At 43.2% G+C, this 21,293-nt stretch overlaps 1 protein-coding gene across 1 annotated transcript in view; it reads left to right on the top strand.

The window, feature by feature from the left end:
- LOC126224580 (uncharacterized) overlaps window positions 1–21,293 on the top strand; it is a 382,506-nt gene that overhangs the window by 98,912 nt on the left and 262,301 nt on the right. The window contains exon 2 of the mRNA XM_049942206.1: window positions 5,399–5,700. Within this exon, the coding sequence (XP_049798163.1) occupies window positions 5,399–5,700 (302 nt within the window). The remainder of the gene's footprint in view (window positions 1–5,398; window positions 5,701–21,293) is intronic.

Here is a 21,293-nt window from a genome sequence, read left to right as displayed (position 1 = left end):
GGAGGTTACACTCAACAACCGAGCTAGGTCCAGCATCACTGGTCAAAGTGTCTTTGGTGTATTTTTGTTATGGATATGCTGTCGTTTCGTCGTCGGTCACAATATTTAATTTTTCTGTTGAAGTCCAACAAGTTTCTGAGCTAGAGCTCCATGATTCAAGACTACGATGACTTTTTAGGGCTTCCGCTTATCACCTTTATTTGTGCACGGAATTATCTTCTATATAGGTAAAAAAGTTACACATCTGCACATAGTTTATACTTGAAATAATGTGATATATTTGTCTTAGTAGGTGTAACGCCCAAAAATCTTCACAGTAGTCCTAGAGAATAGAGCTGTAGGACCGAAACGTGTTGGACTAAAACAAAAAAATAACATTTTGAGGGCGAGAACGGCATATTAGAAACAAAAGTATTCTAAATCTGCATGTTACAGTCACGAATGCCCCCTTCGCTTGCGTCTTTACCTTACGTCTGCGCATCAAACTTGAGCGTTCCTGATAGACAAATTGGTTGTATTGGTTGGTTGGTTGTAGATGGCGGGTTGGTTTATGGCATGGTGTGCAGGTGGGTGGGTGGGGAGGGGGCGGGGAGGGAATAGGTTAAGACATGGTCCACTCACGGCATTATGTTCCTGTCTCGTGGCTTAATACTGTAGCCCAGAAGTCTACCTGCTCTTTAGCTCAGTCAACGAAGACCAAAAAAGATCGAATAGGGGAAAAAATTCCTATAGTCGCAAATGTTTACAAATTAGAAGGGGTATAATTATTGATGGCAGGTTCCTAAAAGGTGCCTGAGGATGCGGTTTATCTATTCAGGAATCGATTACAAACGGACTGAATAAACATAATATAATGAAAAGGCAGTAAGCTTCTCTAGATCGCGAAATCTGCATCCATCATACTGATATAGGTTTTCCTGTTTGTTTCATGGAAAAATTTATACATCAAAACCACTACGAGAGCAGTCATTATGTTCTAATTATATCAAACTTGGTAGTGAAGCTAATTCTTCTCTACATATTCACCCTTCAGTGGGACATATGATGGACAGTCAAATGAAAACTGGGCACCCTCTACAAAGGAACCATGGAATGGCTCCATTCAAAAGTAAACACTGGCAGTGTGGGAGCAGGAGTTATCGCGCAAAAGGATGATTCCATTTGACAGCATTCCAACTGCCCGAGGACAAACGGCAAAGGCAACAGTGGAAACATACCACTTCTCGCCACCCTAAGGCATCCAGAGCTGTTCACACTAGTTCCGGTAAGGGCATGATGACCTTCTTCTAAGACTGCTGGGGCCTATGCTCGTCGAATTCCTCTAGCATGGAACGACAATCAGCGCGAAGCGCTATGAAGAAACTGTGCAGAAGCTGTGAAGCGCCATAAAGTCAAAAGTCCCAACAGTGCTGTCGGATGTAATCATCCTATTGCATGATGATTATGGCGCTCGTATTTCAGTGTGTACAGAGATTGCAAACATATAACTGCAAACAAACATAAAAGTGAAACTTTATAGCAGATTAAAACTGTGCGCCGGACCGGGACTCGAGCTCGGGACCTTTGCCTTTCGCAAACAAGTGCTCTACCATCTGAGCTACCCAAGCACGACTCACGCCCCGTCTTCACAACTTTACTTCTGCCAGTATCTCGTCTCCTACCTTCTAAACTTTACAGAAGCTCTCCTCCGAACCTTGCAGAACTAGCACCCCTGGAAGAAAGGACATTGCAGAGATATGGCTTAGCCACAGACTGACAAATGTTTCCAGGACGAGATTTTCACTCTGCAGCGGAGTGTGCACCGATATGATTCACTTGCCCGCGAAAGGCAAAGGTCCAGAGTTCATGTCTCGGTCCGCACAAAGTTTTACTCTGCCACGAAGTTTCATATCAGTGCACTCTCCGCTGCAGAGTGAAAATCTAATTCTGGAAAGATTTCTCGGGCAGTAGCTAAGCCACGTCTTCGCAGTATCTTTTCTTCCAGGAGTGCTAGTTCTTCAAGGTTCGCAGGAGAGCTTCTGTGAAGTTTGGGAGGTAGGAGACGAGGTACTGGCAGAAGTTAAGCTGTGGGGGTGGAGCGTGAGTCGTGTTTGGGTAGCTCAGACGGCAGTCCAACTTTGTCAGGGCAGCAGTGCGCACCGCGCTCGGCCGTCAACGCCACTGCACGCGCTGAGTGTTGTTTACTTCCACGTCACCGCGCTTCTCAGTCGAACAAGTTATAAGGGCCAACTCTTACAGGAAGAACGCTCTTAAGTTCACCTTGTCAAATGATTACGCACGACCCAAAGCACTGGCCGTCTAACGCTCCCTACACGAAGATGTGATGATCCCTTGTGACGATATCATCGACAGACACGTGTCGATCATTAGCAGCATGTTAAGATAACTTACAACCCCGCCTGGAACGAAATTATTCAATGACGCGACGTGGACTAAAATTTCGACTCTCCGACGGCAACGTCGGGCCTGGGGATGTGGACCATGCAGGACTTGGCCTCCGGACGATCCGTGTATTCGAACTGCCTTTCGAGGTGAATGAAGGTGATGTCATCGCGGCTCTAAGCCTGTACGGAAAAGTCCAGAGTCACGTAGCCGAGACATGGGCACAGTTTAAGACGTATCCGGTGCTTAACGATGTGAGACAAGTCGGAATAGATCTCAAACGGCACGTCCCATCGTACATTTCTATAGATGGCTGCCGCGCGGTGGTCATTTACGACGGACAACATCGAACATGTTCCGGTTGTGGCTAAGAAATCCATGTGGGCAATGAATGCCTGCAACGCCGCATCACATAACTACTGCACGACGTACCCACCCCGAAACCCCGGAGAAGCACGTCATCCCCAGGTTTCATGGCCTACTGTTTGGAAAACGATCCATCAATCGTACCACACCTCTGACAACACCGCGACGTCGTATCTTCTCGTCAACGGCAGATATACTACAAGACAGAAACTGCATCGCATCGCGCTGGCAGACTCACCCCTGTCCCTCGAGTGCAATGTCGAAGATACAGATTTACACCGTTTGCTCATGTAGTAGGTGTTTTTTTTACTCTACAAAAACATCAAAAAAGCACTTACCCGCGGAAAAAAAGAAAAAAGTCGGTAGAGCACTTGCCAAATAAAAAACACAAAAAATAAAAAATAAAATGTTACTTAGAGCACTCGCTCGTAAAAGGGAAATATATCGGTTTCGAGTCCTGGTCCGACATAAAGCTTAGTCTCCCAGAAAGTTTCATATCAGCGCACACTCCACTGCAGAGAGAAAAGTCATTCTGGAAACAAAACTATACTTTTGTTTACACAAAATTACAACATTCCTTACACAACTAGTTACCTAGTATTCTCCTTCTGCACGTCAGTGAACGTGTGTGGACTTACAGTCAAGAGGATGCGGGGATGAAAGAATAAACCTTAGTAAACAAAAAATATTACTTTACTGCGAAAGAAAAACAATAATGGTAATAAAGATTACACTATGACACCTTATGAAACTTTCTGCTTTTTAACTCTCAGATGTTAATTTTTACATTTTTATTGCCCAACCGATGTTCTATACATGCTGATATTATGAAACCTAGTTGCAGTGACATGCAAACTTCAATATCGATCCTTGAAATTCCGAGATTTTAACTTTAACCAGTGCTCTGATGTATCTTCTATTCTGAAAAAGTATTCCTCTACACATGCGCATAGTATGCTCCGTGCTACCTTCAAAATGATGGTGAGCTCTGTTTGAGAGCGTCGAACTTTTCTTGATATTGATTCTTAGGTAAATGATTAAATGTAATAAGAGATCTGCAGTTATGGAGTTAAAGATTAATGAAAACCACCTTATCTGTATAACTACGCATTAACTGTATTACGGCCGGATTCGTAAGTTGAACATCTTGGGGTTTCTGAGTGTAACAATAGGCGCCTCTTATTACACATCTAGTGCGAGCGCTTGCAATGATAAATGAAGGACCGGTGCCGATTAATTTTAAATAATCCCATAGATGATCACATACAGCGGGTTTTTGGCCATTTTTTCGGTATATGGGGACCAGTTAGCTCACCAGGTACATCTACATCTACGTGATTACTCTGCTATTCACAGTAAAGTGTCTGGCAGAGGGTTCAATGAATCACCTTCATGCTGTCTCTCTACCGTTCCACTCTCGGAGAAAACGAGCACATAAATTTTTCAGTGCGAACCCTGATTGCTCTTATTTTATCGTGATGATCATTTCTCCCTGTGTAGGTGGGTGCCAACAGAATGTTTTCGCAATCGGAGGAGAAAACTGGTGATTGAAACTTCATGAGAAGATCCCGTCGCAACGAAAAACACCTTTGTTTTAATGATTGCCACTCCAATTCACGTATCATGTCTGTGACATTATCTCCCATATTTCGCGATAATACAAAACGAGCTGCCCTTGTTTGAACTTTTTGGATGTCATCCGTCAGTCCCACCTGATACGGATCCCACACCGCACATCAATACTCCAGAAAAGGGCGGAGAAGCGTTGTGTAGGCAGTCTCTTTGGCAGACCTGTTGCACCTTCTAAGTGTTCTGCCTATGAATCGCAGTCTTTGGTTTACTCTACCCACAATATTATCTATGTGATCGTTCCAATTTAGGTTATTTGTAATTGTAATCCCTAAGTATTTAGTTGAATTCACAGCCCTCAGATTTGTGTGACTTATCTCGTAATCGAAATTTAGCTGACTTCTTTTAGTAGTCATGTGAATAACTTCGCACTTTTCTTTATTCAGAGTCAATTGCCACTTTTCGCACCATACAGATATCTTATCTAAATCATTTTGCAAGTCGTTTTCATCATCTGATGACTGGCACCTCGTCATTTCGGGAGAGTCCTATGTTGTTTAATGCTATATTATGACTGACGTCCGGTACATAGCTGAAAAATTGCTGACTATAAACTCTGGGTCATTACATTCTCTTTTTTGTCAGAACATGACTTGATTTACTGCACCTGATGATGCAGTTATAGTGATACAAAACCGGTCGTGCTCCTAAATAAAGTACCCACAGCTGAAGCAGTTTTATCTTCAAAATGATATATCCAGCTGTGGCTGCCCTGATTAGAAAGTCTGCTGCCTTTCAAAAGTTGTTTTCTACCGCTCCCACTAATCATTAAAAAAAAAAAGACGGTAGAGCACTTGTCCGCAAAGGCAAAGGCCCCTAGTTCGAGTCTCGGTCCGGGACGCAGTTTTAATCTGCCAGGAAGTTTCATATCAGCTCACAATCCCCTGCAGAGTGGAAATGTCATTCTGGAAGCATAAAAGTAATTACAATATGTAATTTCATTTTTTTTCTTTGTGATAATTAAAACTCGTGACTCCCACTCGTAATCGAGGAACTGACTGAGGGCTTTCACTTGCCGCAGGACCATGAGCGACCCGTCGAGCGAGGACCCTTCGTCTGGGGGCGAGGGCTCCGGCAGCGGAGGCGGCGGAGGCGGCGCGGGCGGCGCGCCCGGCAACAAGGACAGCAAGCTGTACGAGAAGCCCAGCGGCGGCAAGAAGAAGCTGCTGCGCCTGCTCACGGTACTCGCCTACGTCATGTCCGTGTCCATGGCGGCCATCATGCTGTCGCTCTACTACGTCTTCCTGTGGGACCCGCACGGCACGGGCCCCCGCTACGGCCACCTGGCGGCCGACCCGCAACCGCGCCTCAACTACACACAAGGTGAGGCCCGACTGGCGCATCTGTGCCAACAGCCTCTCTGTGCGAGGAAAGTCACCGTGCCACCGCGCCTCCGGCAGATGCCTGGGCTGTGCTTTGCCACAAATATATCAGCAGCTTCGTACCAGGTGGTTATAATTAAAATGCAGCTAGTCACCGAGGGGAAGTGGCAACAGAACGACTATTCACGTTGGTGTGTAGGATATATGAGTCTGGCGACATACCATCTGACTTTCGGAAAAGCATCATCCACACAATTCCGAAGACGGCAAGAGCTGACAAGTGCGAGAATTATCGCACAATCAGCTTAACAGCTCATGCATCGAAGCTGCTTACAAGAATAATATACAGAAGAATGGAAAAGAAAATTGAGAATGCGCTAGGTGACGATCAGTTTGGCTTTAGGAAAAGTAAAGGGACGAGAGAGGCAATTCTGACGTTACGGCTAATAATGGAAGCAAGGCTAAAGAAAAATCAAGACACTTTCATAGGATTTGTCGACCTGGAAAAAGCGTTCCACAATATAAAATGGTGCAAGCTGTTCGAGATTCTGAAAAAAAGAAGGGGTAAGCTATAGGGAGAGACGGGTAATATACAATATGTACAACAACCAAGAGGGAATAATAAGAGTGGACGATCAAGAACGAAGTGCTCGTATTAAGAAGGATGTAAGACAAGGCTGTAGCCTTTCGCCCCTACTCTTCAATCTGTACATCGAGGAAGCAATGATGGAAATAAAAGAAAGGTTCAGGAGTGGAATTAAAACACAAGGTGAAAGGATATCAATGATACGATTCGCTGATGACATTGCTATCCTGAGTGAAAGCGAAGAAGAATTAAATGATCTGCTGAACGGAATGAACAGTCTAATGAGTACACAGTATGGTTTGAGAGTAAATCGGAGGAAGACGAACGTAAAGAGAAGTAGTAGAAATGAGAACAGCGAGAAACTTAACATCAGGATTGATGGTCACGAAGTCAATGAAGTTAAGGAATTGTGCTACCTAGGCAGTAAAATAACCAATGACCGACGGAGCAAGGAGGACATCAAAAGCAGACTCGCTACGGCAAAAAAGGCATTTCTGGCCAAGAGAAGTCTACTAGTATCAAATACCGGCCTTAATTTGAGGAAGAAATTTCTGAGGATGTACGTCTGGAGTACAACACTGTATGGTAGTGAAACATGGACTGTGGGAAAACCGGAACAGAAGAGAATCGAAGCATTTGAGATGTGGTGCTATAGACGAATGTTGAAAATTAGGTGGACTGATAAGGTAAGGAATGAAGAGGTTCTATGCAGAATCGGAGAGGAATGGAATATGTGGAAAATACTGATAAGGAGAAGCGACAGGATGATAGGACATCTGCTAAGACATGAGGGAATGAGCTTCCATGGTACTAGAGGGAGCTGTAGAGGGCAAAAACTGTAGAGGGAGACAGAGATTGGAATACGTCAAGCAAATAATTGAGGACGTAGGTTGCAAGTGCTACTTTGAGATGAAGAGGTTAGCACAGGAAAGGAATTCGTGGCGGGCCGCATCAAACCAGTCAGTAGACTGATGACCAAAAAATAAAAAAAGTCACTGAGGTCCAGTCTGTGCTGTAATTATCCTATAGCAGCGAAACGTGGGAAATATGCTAATGCGTTAATGAGGAACCGATTTACGGGGAAAAAATAAGTTCCATTTTTGGCAACCAAGCAAGTGCAAATCTGGTGCTGTACACCACCTCGTCGACGACAGTGTAAGCCGCACTTAATAATAAAATCAGCATTATGCCTTTCTCACTTGTGTCACCTTTTCTGGCTACGTCCCATTCTTAATCCATTACACGTAGAAACATTTCTGTACGACTTTCTCGCATTCACAGCGCCAGATTTGCACCTGGTGGCCAAAACAGGTACTAATTTTTTTCAACGTGAATCGGTCCTGCATTAACGCAATAGAATATCTGCCAGGTTTCGCTGTCATACGACAATTACAGCTCAAAAAAATGGTTTACATGGCTCTAAGCACTATGGGACTTAAGATCTGAGGTCATCAGTCCCCTAGACTTAGAACTTAAACCTAACTAATCTAACGGCATCACACATATCCATGCCCGAGGCAGGATTCGAACCTGCTACTGGAGCAGCAGCGCGGTTCCGCACTGAAGCACCTAGAACCACTCGGCCACAGCTGCCGGAAATTACAGCTCACGCTGGACCTCTGTAAGTGGCTGCATTTTAATTACAACCAACCAGTACGTTGCACACGAAGTGAACGCTAAGGCCAATGACAAAATTTCGGATTTGTAATTTATTAATTAAGGTTTCCGTCAGAGTTGAAAATAATATTTTTACGAGTGACTATTCTGGAACATTTTCGTTCATTCTCAAACAATTACTTATGTCAGAAGGTACAATGTTATTGACAAAACATGAAATACAGCATTTTCAAACATTTTGTATGCACAGATTACAGCAGTGCTATAAATCACTAATGACGTACATGAATTTGTAATATTTCACTGTGCATAACACATTTGTTTTTACATCAGATCAATATCTCAAATGTTACTTAACTTTATTATCGTTGTCGTGATACAGCCAAACTTGGATAGGCGTCTTTAGTTGTCTATAGGTAAAAACCAAACAGGTGCCTACAATTATTTATCATGTGTGCATATGCTCTGTCTCTCAGAGATCATAATCTCGTAACTCAGTACATAGATGATGTACTGATAAAGGTATCAGACATTGTCGCACTACTTTATAAATTACTGGTGTATCATAAGCTAACTGCTTTACTGAATCCTGGGTCATTTTTAAAAAGACGAAAATAATTATTGTATTTAAATTTGGACTGTTCGTTCATCAGTTGACCAGGCTCCCTTACCTTCCGATTACATATTTCCCATTCTGCATGTGTGTACTTCGTCCGTTTAGGTGCGAAGTGCAGAATTTTCGTTGTATTCTGAACACCGCCAGTTGTATGTTTTGTTCTTCGCGTATTATCCCAAATTACAATACTGCTTTTTAGCATCATTTGCAAAGCACAAAACATACATCGGATGGTATTCAGAGTATTACGAGAATTTTACACGTGGCACCTCAAGAATGAAGCTAGACATACTTGAAGAATGGAAAATACGTAAACGAAAGAATTTCGAATTTTAATGCAGTTTTTTGATCTTTTAAAAATGATCCATGATTCAGTAAAAAGATAAACAAAAATACATTTGAAACTTCCTGGCATATTAAAACTGTGTGCCGGACCGAGACTCGAACTCGGGACCTTCTGCATGGTTCGCAGAAGAGCTTCTGTGAAGTTCGGAAAGTGGGAGACGAGGTACTGGCAGAATTTAAGCTGTGAGGACGGGTCGTGAGTCGTGCTTGCGTAGCTCAGATGGTGCCGGCATGGTAGTTCAGCGTGTTCGGTCAGAGGGTTAGTTACCCTCTGTAATAAATAAACTGAGTGAACGGATCAACGAAGTACCTGAACGGGTGTCATTGGACGTTCGCCCCTAACAAATTCAACGAACAATATAGAACAAAATGAGATCAACTAAAAGAAGGGAAAAAAAGATGGTAGAGCACTTGCCAGCGTAAGGCAAGGGTCCCGAGTTCGAGTCTCGGTCTGGCACACAGTTTTAATCTGCCAGGAAGTTTCATATCAGCCCACACTCCGCTGCAGAGTGAAAATCTCATTCCAAAAACACATTTCTTTATTAACAACAACAAACCATAATAAATAAATTTGTTTTGACAATCAATAAACAAGAACTACGGTACTTGCTGACAGATTAAAGCTTTGTGCCTCTCGCAGGCAACACCCTTATCGACTAAGCTAATCAGGACCTATTCACTGCGCCTCCTCACACCTTCATGTCAGCCAATTCTTCTCCCATTCTGGAAACGACATCTCAGTTGTGGCACAGCTATTTCTCCGTGTCTAATAAATTGGAACACCTACAGCCCTCTTTACAATGTGACTGATTTTATGACTACCAGTTTCGGTTCTTCAGTGCGTCCTCTTCAGGCCCTAAGTGACGCTGAGGGGGTTAATTCCAGTTAAGGCCTGAAGATGGTGCACTCAAGCACCGAAACTGGTAGCCACATAATAAATGACATCCTCGAAGTTTGAAAAGTAAGGAGGAGGTACTGGCCGAGCTGAAGCTGCAAGGATAGGCCGAGACACATGACTGGGTGACTGTCGGTTGAAGCAATGTACGCAAAAGTCAAGGACAAGAGTTCGAGACCCGGTCAGGCAAACAGTTTTAATTTGCCAGGAAGCTTCAAAAAGCGCGCACTAAGCTCTAGAAAGAAAAATTCCTTGGGAAAGAAAAATTTGCTCGTGAGTTCACACAACTGACACGTACAGTTTCCAAACGGAACATGCGCTTCCTACGGCTCAGTGTCGGTCATGGTTTCTCTTACCATATGGCGGCACTGACGAAGACAAAAGACGCCTGCTTGGCAGCGGCGCAGCTCAGATCACCATTAATTAGTTTTTATGGGTTTTTTCCTTTCTTTTCTCAAAATGTCGTCAGATGAGTGTCCAATTGTTCAACTGGCTCTTAGCACTATGGGACTTAACATCTATGGTCATCAGTCCCCTAGAACTTAGAACTACTTAAACCTAACCAACCTAAGGACAGCACACAACACACAGTCATCACGAGGCAGAGAAAATCCCTGACCCCGCCGTGAATCGAACCCGGGAACCCGGGCGTGGGAAACGAGAATGCTACCGCACGACCACGGGCTGCGGACAGTGCCCAATTGTTTCCGTCCACAGGAGCACAACTGCTTCCCGTCCCTATCGGAGAGATGATACCTCGTTTTTAGGAGCCCGAGATAAGTGTTGCTGCATCCAAAGAAAGAACTGTGCGTGAGTATTGTGAAGGTCGCTATCAGCTCTATAAGATCGGCGCATATCTTCCCAGTAGAGTGGATCACATACACTGCCCAGTCATATTCATTTGATCACCGGCACGAGGCTGCAGGGAGAGTGTCGTGAGCTTCTGAAAGGTACGGATGACGCCGTGACCAGCTGCGCGAGGTTTCTTGGTCGAGGATCCATGGCGCGAACAGGCCGATCGAGGTGGTCCCACAGATTCTCGATTAGCATTAATTCCGGGGAACTTAGCGGCTAGGAAAGTATGGCGAACTCATCCTTGTACTCACGTACCCTGCGATCTGCATGACACATTGCAATGTCCCGCTGGTAGAAGCCACCTTGCCGAGGGGAAACAAAATGCATGTAGGGGTGGAAATGATCCACAAGGATAGATGCATGCATATGTTGATCCACTGTGCGTCCAGAATGACGAGATCAAACAGGATGCCGTGAAATCATTACCCAGATCATAACGCTCCAACCTGGTTGCAGGATGTTTCCTTTCAGGTGTTTCATGCCGTGCACGCCAAGGGCGATCTGTCCGTTGGTGCATGAAAGGTGATTCATTTGAAAAGGCCACCTGGCGCCACTGAGTGGACGTCGAGTTGCGTTATTGGAGCACAAATTCAAGTCTTCATCGCCGATGAACCGCAGTCAGCATGGACTCATGAATCAGGTGCCTGCTGAGGAGGTCCACACGCGGTAGTTCACGAGGCAATGTTGGTAGCCTCTCGGCGTTGCTCAGCAGCTGCACATCTATTCGCTCGTACACATCTCCGCAACCATCGATCACAATTATCATGTATGCCTCGGCGCCGGTTTTGGATAGCGCCATTCTGCCACTCGCGGATACTTTAACCAACGCGGCACGCGAACGGTTTACAAACTTAACCGTTTCTGAAATGCTTCCACCCTTGGCCCCCAATTCAATGATCATGACCTTTTGGACGTCAAATAAATTCCTGCATTTCTGCATTGTGACGTCCTCCTGACATGCTTTATGTAACCTCCACTGCTAGTGGTGCCACAGGCCGTCTGTGAGTGTTTATTGCACGTTGACGTCTAACATAGGCGGTGTGACATTAGTCATTAACGTGACTGGATCATGTAGAAATGGTTCTGTACTGATATAGTAGAGGCATAAGTTCAATGTTTCCACAGCGCAGTACTTCTTGTCCAACAATAGACAATAACTCCCGTCTGCAGAGAAAGACGGATTTTACTGTCATTGTACGATTTGCTTCTTAGCGTTAATCCCATTTAGTATGGGCACCGCTGTATTCAAAATTTGTAAATTTATTTTATTTAACTTTGTAGCCAGATGCTCATCTTGTCGCCGCAGTCGTCGGATTCCTAAGGGAGGGAAGTCGTGTGCGCTGTCTGTTTATGAACTGCGCAAACTTTGTTCTCCATGTGATCATATTTTAACTGTTCGTGTATCGTTTTTTTTGTGGGCCTGGAGATGTGAGAGTAGTCCAGAATTTGCCTAAACGGGCATGGCAAACTGCTTAGAATCCACTTGGTCGGCGAACGGGCTGCTGTCCTTAACCACAGCGAGGATTTGATCAGGGTCTGACTTACCTTTCTGTTCATAAGCTAGTGCTCTGCAAGTTGCGAAATACGAGCCGGTGTTTACTGTCAATGTGTGAAGAGAGCAAGAAAATGAAACGCTATCACGAGCATAGCTGTAGCTCTTTTTATGCCATATATTATACGCATATATTTTGGTGAGTATTTCCTGTCCGCCATATAGATGACATCAGTGGCATCAGCAGACTCGATATTTTTGCATATTCGGTAGACCAGAAACCTATAAATCAACTGTGCCACACTTTCTCATGTTTGTGCAAACTGCAGAGAGCAAACTGTACAATATACATACAGAGCTGAGTTACTTACGCATGATTATCGAAACAGATACCTGAACTTAGCATAATACTTACGTACTGATCCCTTGGGTGTAAAGATTAATAATTGCCATTGCACGATATGGCTTTAATGTAGCTTTCTATTTCTTGTCGTTCTCAGTTCAGCAATCCTTTCCGTATTGTTTAAGTACAGCTGGCTACTTCTCTAGATGTACATGTGATCATTTAATTTGTTAACAATCAGCACAGTTGTGAATGTTCCTTTGCAACTGTGAAAGAGTGCAGTGAGACCGCGCAGTTTCAGGTTGGTTGGTTGATTCGGGGAAGGAGACCAAACAGCGAGGTCATCGGTGCGATCGGATTAGGGACAGATGGGGGAGGAAGGCGGGCGTGCCCTTTCACGGGAACCATACAGGCATCTATCTGAAGCGATTTAGGGAAATTACAGAAAACCTAAATCAAGGATGGCCGGACGCGGGTGCGAACCATCCTCTACATCTACATCTACATCACACTCCGCAAGCCACCTAATGGTGTGTGGCGGAGGGTAGTTTCGGTACCATTATCTAATCCCTCCAACCCTCTTCCACTCGCGAATAGTGCGTGAGAAGAATGATTGTCGGTAATCCTCTGTGTTGGCTGTTATACGCGAGATGTATGTGGTTGCAAATAATATGTTGTCGAACTCCTCCTGAAAAGCGCTGTCCCGAAATTTCAATATAAATCCCTCCGTGGTGCACAACGCCTCTCTTGTAGCGTCTACCAGTGGAGTTTGTTTAGCATCTCCGTAACGCTCTCTCGCCAGCTAAGCAATCCCGTGACGAAAGGCGCCGCTCTTCATTGTATCTTCTCTATCAGTCCTTCCTGATAGGGATCCCAGATAGATGAACAATACTCAAGAATCGGGTGAACATGCGCCTTATAAGCCACTTCTTTCGTAGATGAGTTACATTTCCTTAAGACTCTTCCAATGACTCTGAGACTGGTGTCTGCTATTTTATATGGTCATTCCGTTTAACATCGCTCTGGATAATTACGCCAATATATTTTATGGCAGACGCTGTCTCCAGCTGTTTTTCATCAGTACTGGAGCTGTACAGTAGTGGATTTCTTTTCCTATGTATGCGCAATATGTTACATATATTTACGTTCAAGGTCAACTGCCAGAGTCTGCACCATTCATAAATTCTCTGCAGGCCATTCTGCAAATTCTCCTCCTCCCGAATGAGAGTCCAGTGTGTTAACCACTGCGCCACCTCGGTCGGTCCGCGCGGTTTTAAACTAAGTTTGTGGACTACAATCATCGCACAGTTTTTCAGACCTTGCTCACTGATCACAAGCTGTGTCCGGACTCATAAACGCTGTACTACCGACCGGACGTTCTCTCTTAAATAAACTTTTCAAGCAAGAAGTCTCGCCTTTTAACTGTACACTCGCCTTTTCCTGCCACGAAAATAACGCCTTTCAGCAAGCACCCTGCCGACAGCACCTAGGCAAAGAAACAGTGGGAGTGTGAGACCGCTTACAAGCTATGAGTGACTTTTCCTTCCTTGCTCCATACGTCTTTCCTTTTCAAATCTCGTCTTGTTCTTCAAATGATGAGATTTACGGGTTAGAAAGTTCAGTGGAAGGCAGCATGATTAGAGTTTCAGATAAGAACGTAGCTTGTGTCTCCACCATATTAAACTATTTTCAATGTTCCTTTTCTCAGTGGAACACTGATATTTTTTTCACATACATATACACAATTCGTTAACAATCTAACTTTTTTTAATTAGTATATGAAAATTATAATTTTGAAAAATAACCCTTTTTGCGGGTAAATTTTTAAAACAGTAAATTTCAAAGTTTCCTTTATAATATAGCTAAAAAAGTGTACTAAGACAATTGACTGTTAGAATTTCATTGCTATGGGATAAATGGTTTCAGAGGAAGAGTAAAATATACTAGAATATACAAAAGTTACGGGAAACAACCTGAAGTTTCATTGCACTCACAAAGTCTTTAATACATTGATAGCATTTGCCATAGATTATTCTGCCACTAATTTGCAAGCACCATGCAGCAAAGCATTATGAATTTTTATGTGGAGATCTTTCTAACTTCATAATGGTAAATAAGACTTTCTCTACTGTTAACCAATTTCCAATAGTATATGTGCAATATACAAATCTAACATTTTTTGCTTATATTCACCGTCTTCTATCTTCCAGGTGCTCCTGACTTTTTCTTGACAATTTTGGAAGTTGATCTCGGAATTTCTTTGCTCAGAACAGAAAAAAACGCATGTTGCTTTGTTGCTTTAGGAAATGCAAGACAACAACCCGTGCAGCTAATAGCTGAAAGCTCAAATCAATGGAAAAAGTCCCTAGGCTTATAAATTCATAAAAGAGAAGCCACAGAGCAACGAGTGGTCGCCTCTCGCTGTGCAAGCTGCCATTTAAACTGACGGTTGGGATCTTTAAATAAGGATTTGGAACAAAATACTTTTATATTCTCACAAAGCATACTTTAAACGGTCATAATCACCAATAAAAGTGAAGTTCGTATTTTCATCATTTTCGAGATTCCTTCTGCCCTTAATGTCCCGTCGACATCTAGGTCGTTACAGGTGGAGCACAAGTTCGAGTAAGAGAAACGTGGCGACGGAAATCCGCCGTGTCCTTTTGAAAGGCATTTGTTTTAAACGATTTACGGAAACCACTGAAAACTTAAATGTGAATACTGGATACCCGTATGGAGATTTAATCCGCCGTTCAGAAAGTTTGAGACCGACCTATTTTACCGTTTGTGTTCCTGTCGGAACTGGTAGGTTTAATCTATACGTGCGCTTTTTGCAATCTTTTACTTCCATGTTCCAAATTGTAGGACATGTCCGAAAGAACAGACGCCGCGCACTCATATAATTGATACTCTCAGTCGGGCAATGGATCCTCTTTCTTCAGTGCGCATGCACAAATATGTCCACCCTCCTGTGGAACTCTCAAGAGTAGCGAACAGTGAGTAGAATGGACACGGACTGCGGATAGGTAGCGCTCGGTGCGAATGTGGATCAGCCGTGAGGCGTGGCGAAATAGTCCTTCCACTCTCACGACAATGCTGTGTCAGGGATGACGCAGTGGTTAACGCACCTGCCTAGTAAGAAGGAGGTCCAGATCCGGTACCCATGCCGCGTAATGTCCCGCTGCAGCTGGCAGTAGTGACAACCGTCAATTTACATGTGATGTTTCACAGCTGCGGATTCTGCGTGGTGTCTGTTCTTTCGGACAAGCATGCCGTACATTAAGGATATGCATTTCATCTTTACATTGGATATCACAGTTATACAACGTTTTCAGGCCGCATATAATAAGTCGTGATTTCGATACCAGCACAAAACTGACCTAACTATCTGTCTCTGCAAGAACGCGGAAGAGACGAACAACACACAATCTAGACCTCTGGCCTCGCACAACCTAGACCACAAGCACCATACAAACTAGATTACGGTTTTAAAATAACCTAGACCTCAGGCACTTCGTGACCTACAACTCGGCCAATGTCTCACTTAGATCTCAGAGATTATACTGTATAGATTTCAGGTACCACACTTCTATGACTTCGTGCCTTACACGAGGGCAGTTCAATAAGTAATGCAACACATTTTTTTTCTGAAACAGGGGTTGTTTTATTCAGCATTGAAATACACCAGGTTATTCCCCAATCTTTTAGCTACACAACACTATTTTTCAACGTAATCTCCATTCAATGCTACGGCCTTACGCCACCTTGAAATGAGGGCCTGTGTGCCTGCACGGTACCATTCCACTGGTCGATGTCGGAGCCAACGTCATACTGCATCAATAACTTCTTCATCATCCGCGTAGTGCCTCCCACGGATTGCGTCCTTCATTGGGCCAAACATATGGAAATCCGATGGTGCGAGATCGGGGCTGTAGGGTGCATGAGGAAGAACAGTCCACTGAAGTTTTGTGAGCTCCTCTCGGGTGCGAAGACTTGTGTGAGGTCTTGCGTTGTCATGAAGAAGAAGTTCGTTCAGATTTTTGTGCCTACGAACACGCTGAAGTCGTTTCTTCAATTTCTGAAGAGTAGCACAATACACTTCAGAGTTGATCGTTTGACCATGGGGAAGGACATCGAACAGAATAACCCCTTCAGCGTCCCAGAAGACTGTAACCATGACTTTACCGGCTGAGGGTATGGCTTTAAACTTTTTCTTGGTAGGGGAGTGGGTGTGGCGCCACTCCATTGATTGCCGTTTTGTTTCAGGTTCGAAGTGATGAACCTATGTTTCATCGCCTGTAACAATCTTTGACAAGAAATTGTCACCCTCAGCCACATCACGAGCAAGCAGTTCCGCACAGTTGGTTCTCCTTTGCTCTTTATGGTGTTCGGTTAGACAACGAGGGACCCAGCGGGAACAAACCTTTGAATATCCCAAGTGGTGAACAATTGTGACAGCACTACCAACAGAGATGTCAAGTTGAGCACTGAGTTGTTTGATGGTGATCCGTCGATCATCTCGAACGAGTGTGTTCGCACGCTCCGCCATTGCAGGAGTCACAGCTGTGCACGGCCGGCCCGCACGCGTGAGATCAGACAGTCTTGCTTGACCTTGCGGCGATGATGACACACGCTTTGCCCAACGACTCACCGTGCTTTTGTCCACTGCTAGATCACCGTAGACATTCTGCAAGCGCCTATGAATATCTGAGATGCCCTGGTTTTCCGCCAAAAGAAACTCGATCACTGCCCGTTGTTTGCAACGCACATCCGTTACAGACGCCATTTTAGCAGCTCCGTACAGCGCTGCCACCTGTCGGAAGTCAATGAAACTATACGAGACGAAGCGGGAATGTTTGAAAATATTCCACAAGAAATTTCCGGTTTTTTCAACCAAAATTGGCCGAGAAAAAAAATGTGTTGCATTACTTATTGAACTGCCCTCGTAGTTGATGACTAACTACAGTATTAATATACATAAGTGGAACACTTCATTTACAGTTGGAAGTTCTACAAGTTTATTAGCTTCATGAAGAGTGCAATTGCCATGTCTCATCATATATTCCAATTGCTTTTTTTTTTTTTTCAAGTTCTTCCACACGTTTATCTTGATCAACTTGGTAACTTATTTGCTTTATTCTATGTCTACATTATTCGTTTGTTTTTGTTGTATAGTCTTCCCATTGAAACTATCGTTACGACTGAGGCGCCATGTCACGGACTGCGCGGCCCCTCCCGCCGGAGGTACGAGTCCTCCCTCGGGGCATGGGTGTGTGTGTTGTTCTTAGCATAAGTTAGTTTAAGTAGTGTGTAAGTCTAGAGACCGATAACCTAAGCAGTTTGGTCCTTTAGAAAGTCACACACACGCTACGACTGAAACCGGTAGAAGGAAAGCAACTCCTTCTGAAACGTCCCCTTAGAAAAATTATAACTGACTGTGCTGGTAAACCTCTTACGTTATTTGATTTTCAATCAGCTGAACAAAACTGAACGTACTCAGACATTTCTCTCTCTACTTATTCTGATCATCACTGAACTGATACACAATATTTTTTGAGCAATGCAGTCTGACTTTCAGTAATCCCCACAAAAGAATGGCCCTGTCTAACAATAACCTATACCTTTCATGAATCACTTACCTCACAAAACTCTTCGTTACCCGAATTACTGCAACACAGCGAGCGCCAATAGTGCCAGCGAAATAAAAGATTCTAACTACTGAAGGCACTAACTACTGATAGGCATAGTTAGCAAATGAAAGATTTTGATAGAGAACAAACAATGTATTTACCTTAATAATGTTCAAAAGTCATCATATATATATCCATCAATTCATGACATCCATCTTTACAAATTTCCTTTTTCTGGCGGACACACGTCCATATCGTCCGCTTATAGTAACCTCTCAAAACTCTGGCATCTCTCTCTCCACATCCACCACTCCTGGCGGCTTACCTCCAACTGCACAACGCTACGCGCTGTTCACATCCAACTGCCCAACACCACGCAACAGGTGCAATAAAATTTAGAAAACGATATAGTCGACTAAGTAAGTGGTTTTCTCTATTTGTGCTGCGCCATTTCTTTTCACTGTAATGAACATATAAGAGAATAAAACAGCAATATTTCACCTCATCTGTGGAATGGTAAAAAGAATATTAATTAAAGAGGCAACTGAAGAAACGCCATTGAAATCCGTAAAACACTGCTGTTATGTTGCAACTTTACGGATATGAGACTTACATAGCATACAAGGAAGACATAAATCGAATAGCGACGAAGATAGAGTAAGAAACGAAGTTATTAGGAATGAGCATAACATATTTGTAATAAAAGAAGAATGCAATACGTTCAACCAGGAATGTAACATGCAAACAGAATACAACAAGGCACATATAGTAAAAAAAGCTTTGCAGCACATACCGAAAGGGATAAGAAAGGCAAGTCGGTCCAGGAATCGATTACGCTAAGAAGCTAAAGCCACGGAACAGGTTCTCGAACCTAATCCATGTATGTAGATGATGGTGATAATGAAGGCGTATCTCAAATAATTGTTTATTCTGTATAACCCTTTCTGTAACGATATTGCACTTGATGCATAAATTAAACACCGGGTTAACGATGTGTCGCCGCTCCGCTTGTAACATACGTATCTTTCAACAACAAAATTTCTTCGTGCATTGCTACATATAATTGTGGCATTTTTTCGTCCTACTATGAGCCTCTTCCCACTACAACAAATAATACAATACCCAAGAAATATGTGCATCAAAAACATTATTTATGGATAGCACAGTCCCAATGTAATACCAAAATCAGAATGAAAAAAATGGACTGACTATCGACCAAGTAGCAGCAAGCTGTAATTATTGTCGTTGGAACGTCCAACAAAGATTGTAAGGAGACACACAGTGACTTCACATCTACTATAACTGTGATCGAGAGGTAGAGGTGTCTAACCACCCTTCCATAACAAAATTAGCTGGTTAAAAAGAAATTCAAAGTCAAGTATTAGGATACGGGTGAGAGGAAAACCTCTGAAGCTATGTTACCAACACGGCGGAGATCATGGAAGCCGCCATCTTGGATGCAGTTCGTAATTTTCAAATGGAAAGGAAGTCATGTGACATTTCAAAAAGTTTTCGGATTTTACATTTTATTTATTCATCTACATTAATATTATTTTCTTCAAAGTAGTCCACATTACATATTGTACATTACGGCAAGGGCTTCTTCCGGTCTCCGAGACACATCTGGAACTCGATCTTTGGCATAGCACTCAGCGTTTTCAGCGATGCGCTTTTAATCTCATGTGTGCTTCTAAACTGACAGCCCGTTAAGATTCTCTTTATTTTTAGAACCAGAAAAAGACACTCAGACGGTGCCATATATGTCGAATATGGAGGATGTGCCACATTACTGTGTTGTTTTTTGCCAAAAATTCACGAACAAGCAATGAAGTGTGGGCAAGTGAATCATCGTGGTGCAAAAGCCATGAAGTGTTTCACACGTTTCATACCCAAAACATCCGAAAATACAACGTATTTCATGGTATGAGCCAATCGATATATCAACATCATCAGCTGCTCTGATTGTGATTCGACGATCGTTCATTATCATTTATTTCATTTTTTCCACTTTTCCATCGGTTGTTGAAGTGCTGGGGCGTCGAGAGTCTTCAGCGTCTTCACGGCCATCTTGGGAAAGCTTCTACCACTAGTAAGCCATTGTTTTATTCATTTCAGTCTCACCAGAAGCAATATTCAACGTTTATAAAACTTCGTTACATTTTATTCCATTTTATAGCAAAATGTAACGTAACTTCTCTTCTCGATTTTTAAAGCAAATCTATAATGGCCACTCGTAAGCAGATACATATAATAATCCTTACAACTGACGACAGACAGAACATTGTTTGGATAAGTTTCACACACGCTTACCAACACAACAATGAAAAACAGCACGGAACGAATACAACCCGCTAAATTACACAATTTCCGATACATTTTGAACACACCTTGTACGTCCCTCGTATGTAGAAAATTAGGGAACGATTCTATATCAAGTACAAACTGCTGAAAGTCAGTAAGAATTCATTAGAAAATTAGAAACCTAATTGAGTTAAATCAGGAACATAAATCCCGAGGATACTCGTTACAAACACAGACGAGTCAGGTCACATTCAGATCGTTGCTGAGAATACAAGAACTAAAGGTGTCTGGTACCACGTGGCAGTCTTCCCTGATATGTTATTTGAAACAACAGGCTTCATCTGGCCTGTGAACTCTAAGTAACTAAGGCGTTTTCGCAAGCGTTGGGTCTCAACAACAAGCCGATTCTGCCGATTCACTTTCCTGTATCTTTATTCTTCCACCTAACCATCTCACAATAGTATGTTACTGCACTTCGAAATAAAATTTCAAAGAAAGGCAGACGAATAGACCAGTCGTATCAACAGCAAGTTTTTCTGTCTCGAGAATATCGAGTTATAATATTCTAATAAATCAAATCGAAAGATATTGTCTATTCTCACGCCCTTGATCACAACGCGAATCACAAAGTACTTTTAGAGTTAGAAAAGCTCTGTAGGAGCATGTCATTTTAATTGTTCGAACATTTTCCGTTCAAAGCTTTTGACAACCGAGCAACATTTACTTACGTTGTAGGTTCAGCTCTTTCGCACTGTTACTCACTTATCCAATCCATTATCTCAAGGGAAACTCTCATTGGACTCTGTTTCTTAGTGCTGTGAGTCCTGCTATCAAAATAAGCCAAAACAGACAGATTCCACTTGTCGCGCGGTGTGTAGCGTTTCAGAACATGTTAATCGTCAGAGACCTCAGGC

The sequence above is a fragment of the Schistocerca nitens genome, chromosome 1 (assembly GCF_023898315.1).
Source record: "Schistocerca nitens isolate TAMUIC-IGC-003100 chromosome 1, iqSchNite1.1, whole genome shotgun sequence".
Lineage (NCBI taxonomy): Eukaryota > Metazoa > Arthropoda > Insecta > Orthoptera > Acrididae > Schistocerca > Schistocerca nitens.
The sequence above is the reverse complement of the archived record's forward strand: the minus strand, read 5'-3'. Positions and strand labels throughout refer to the sequence as shown.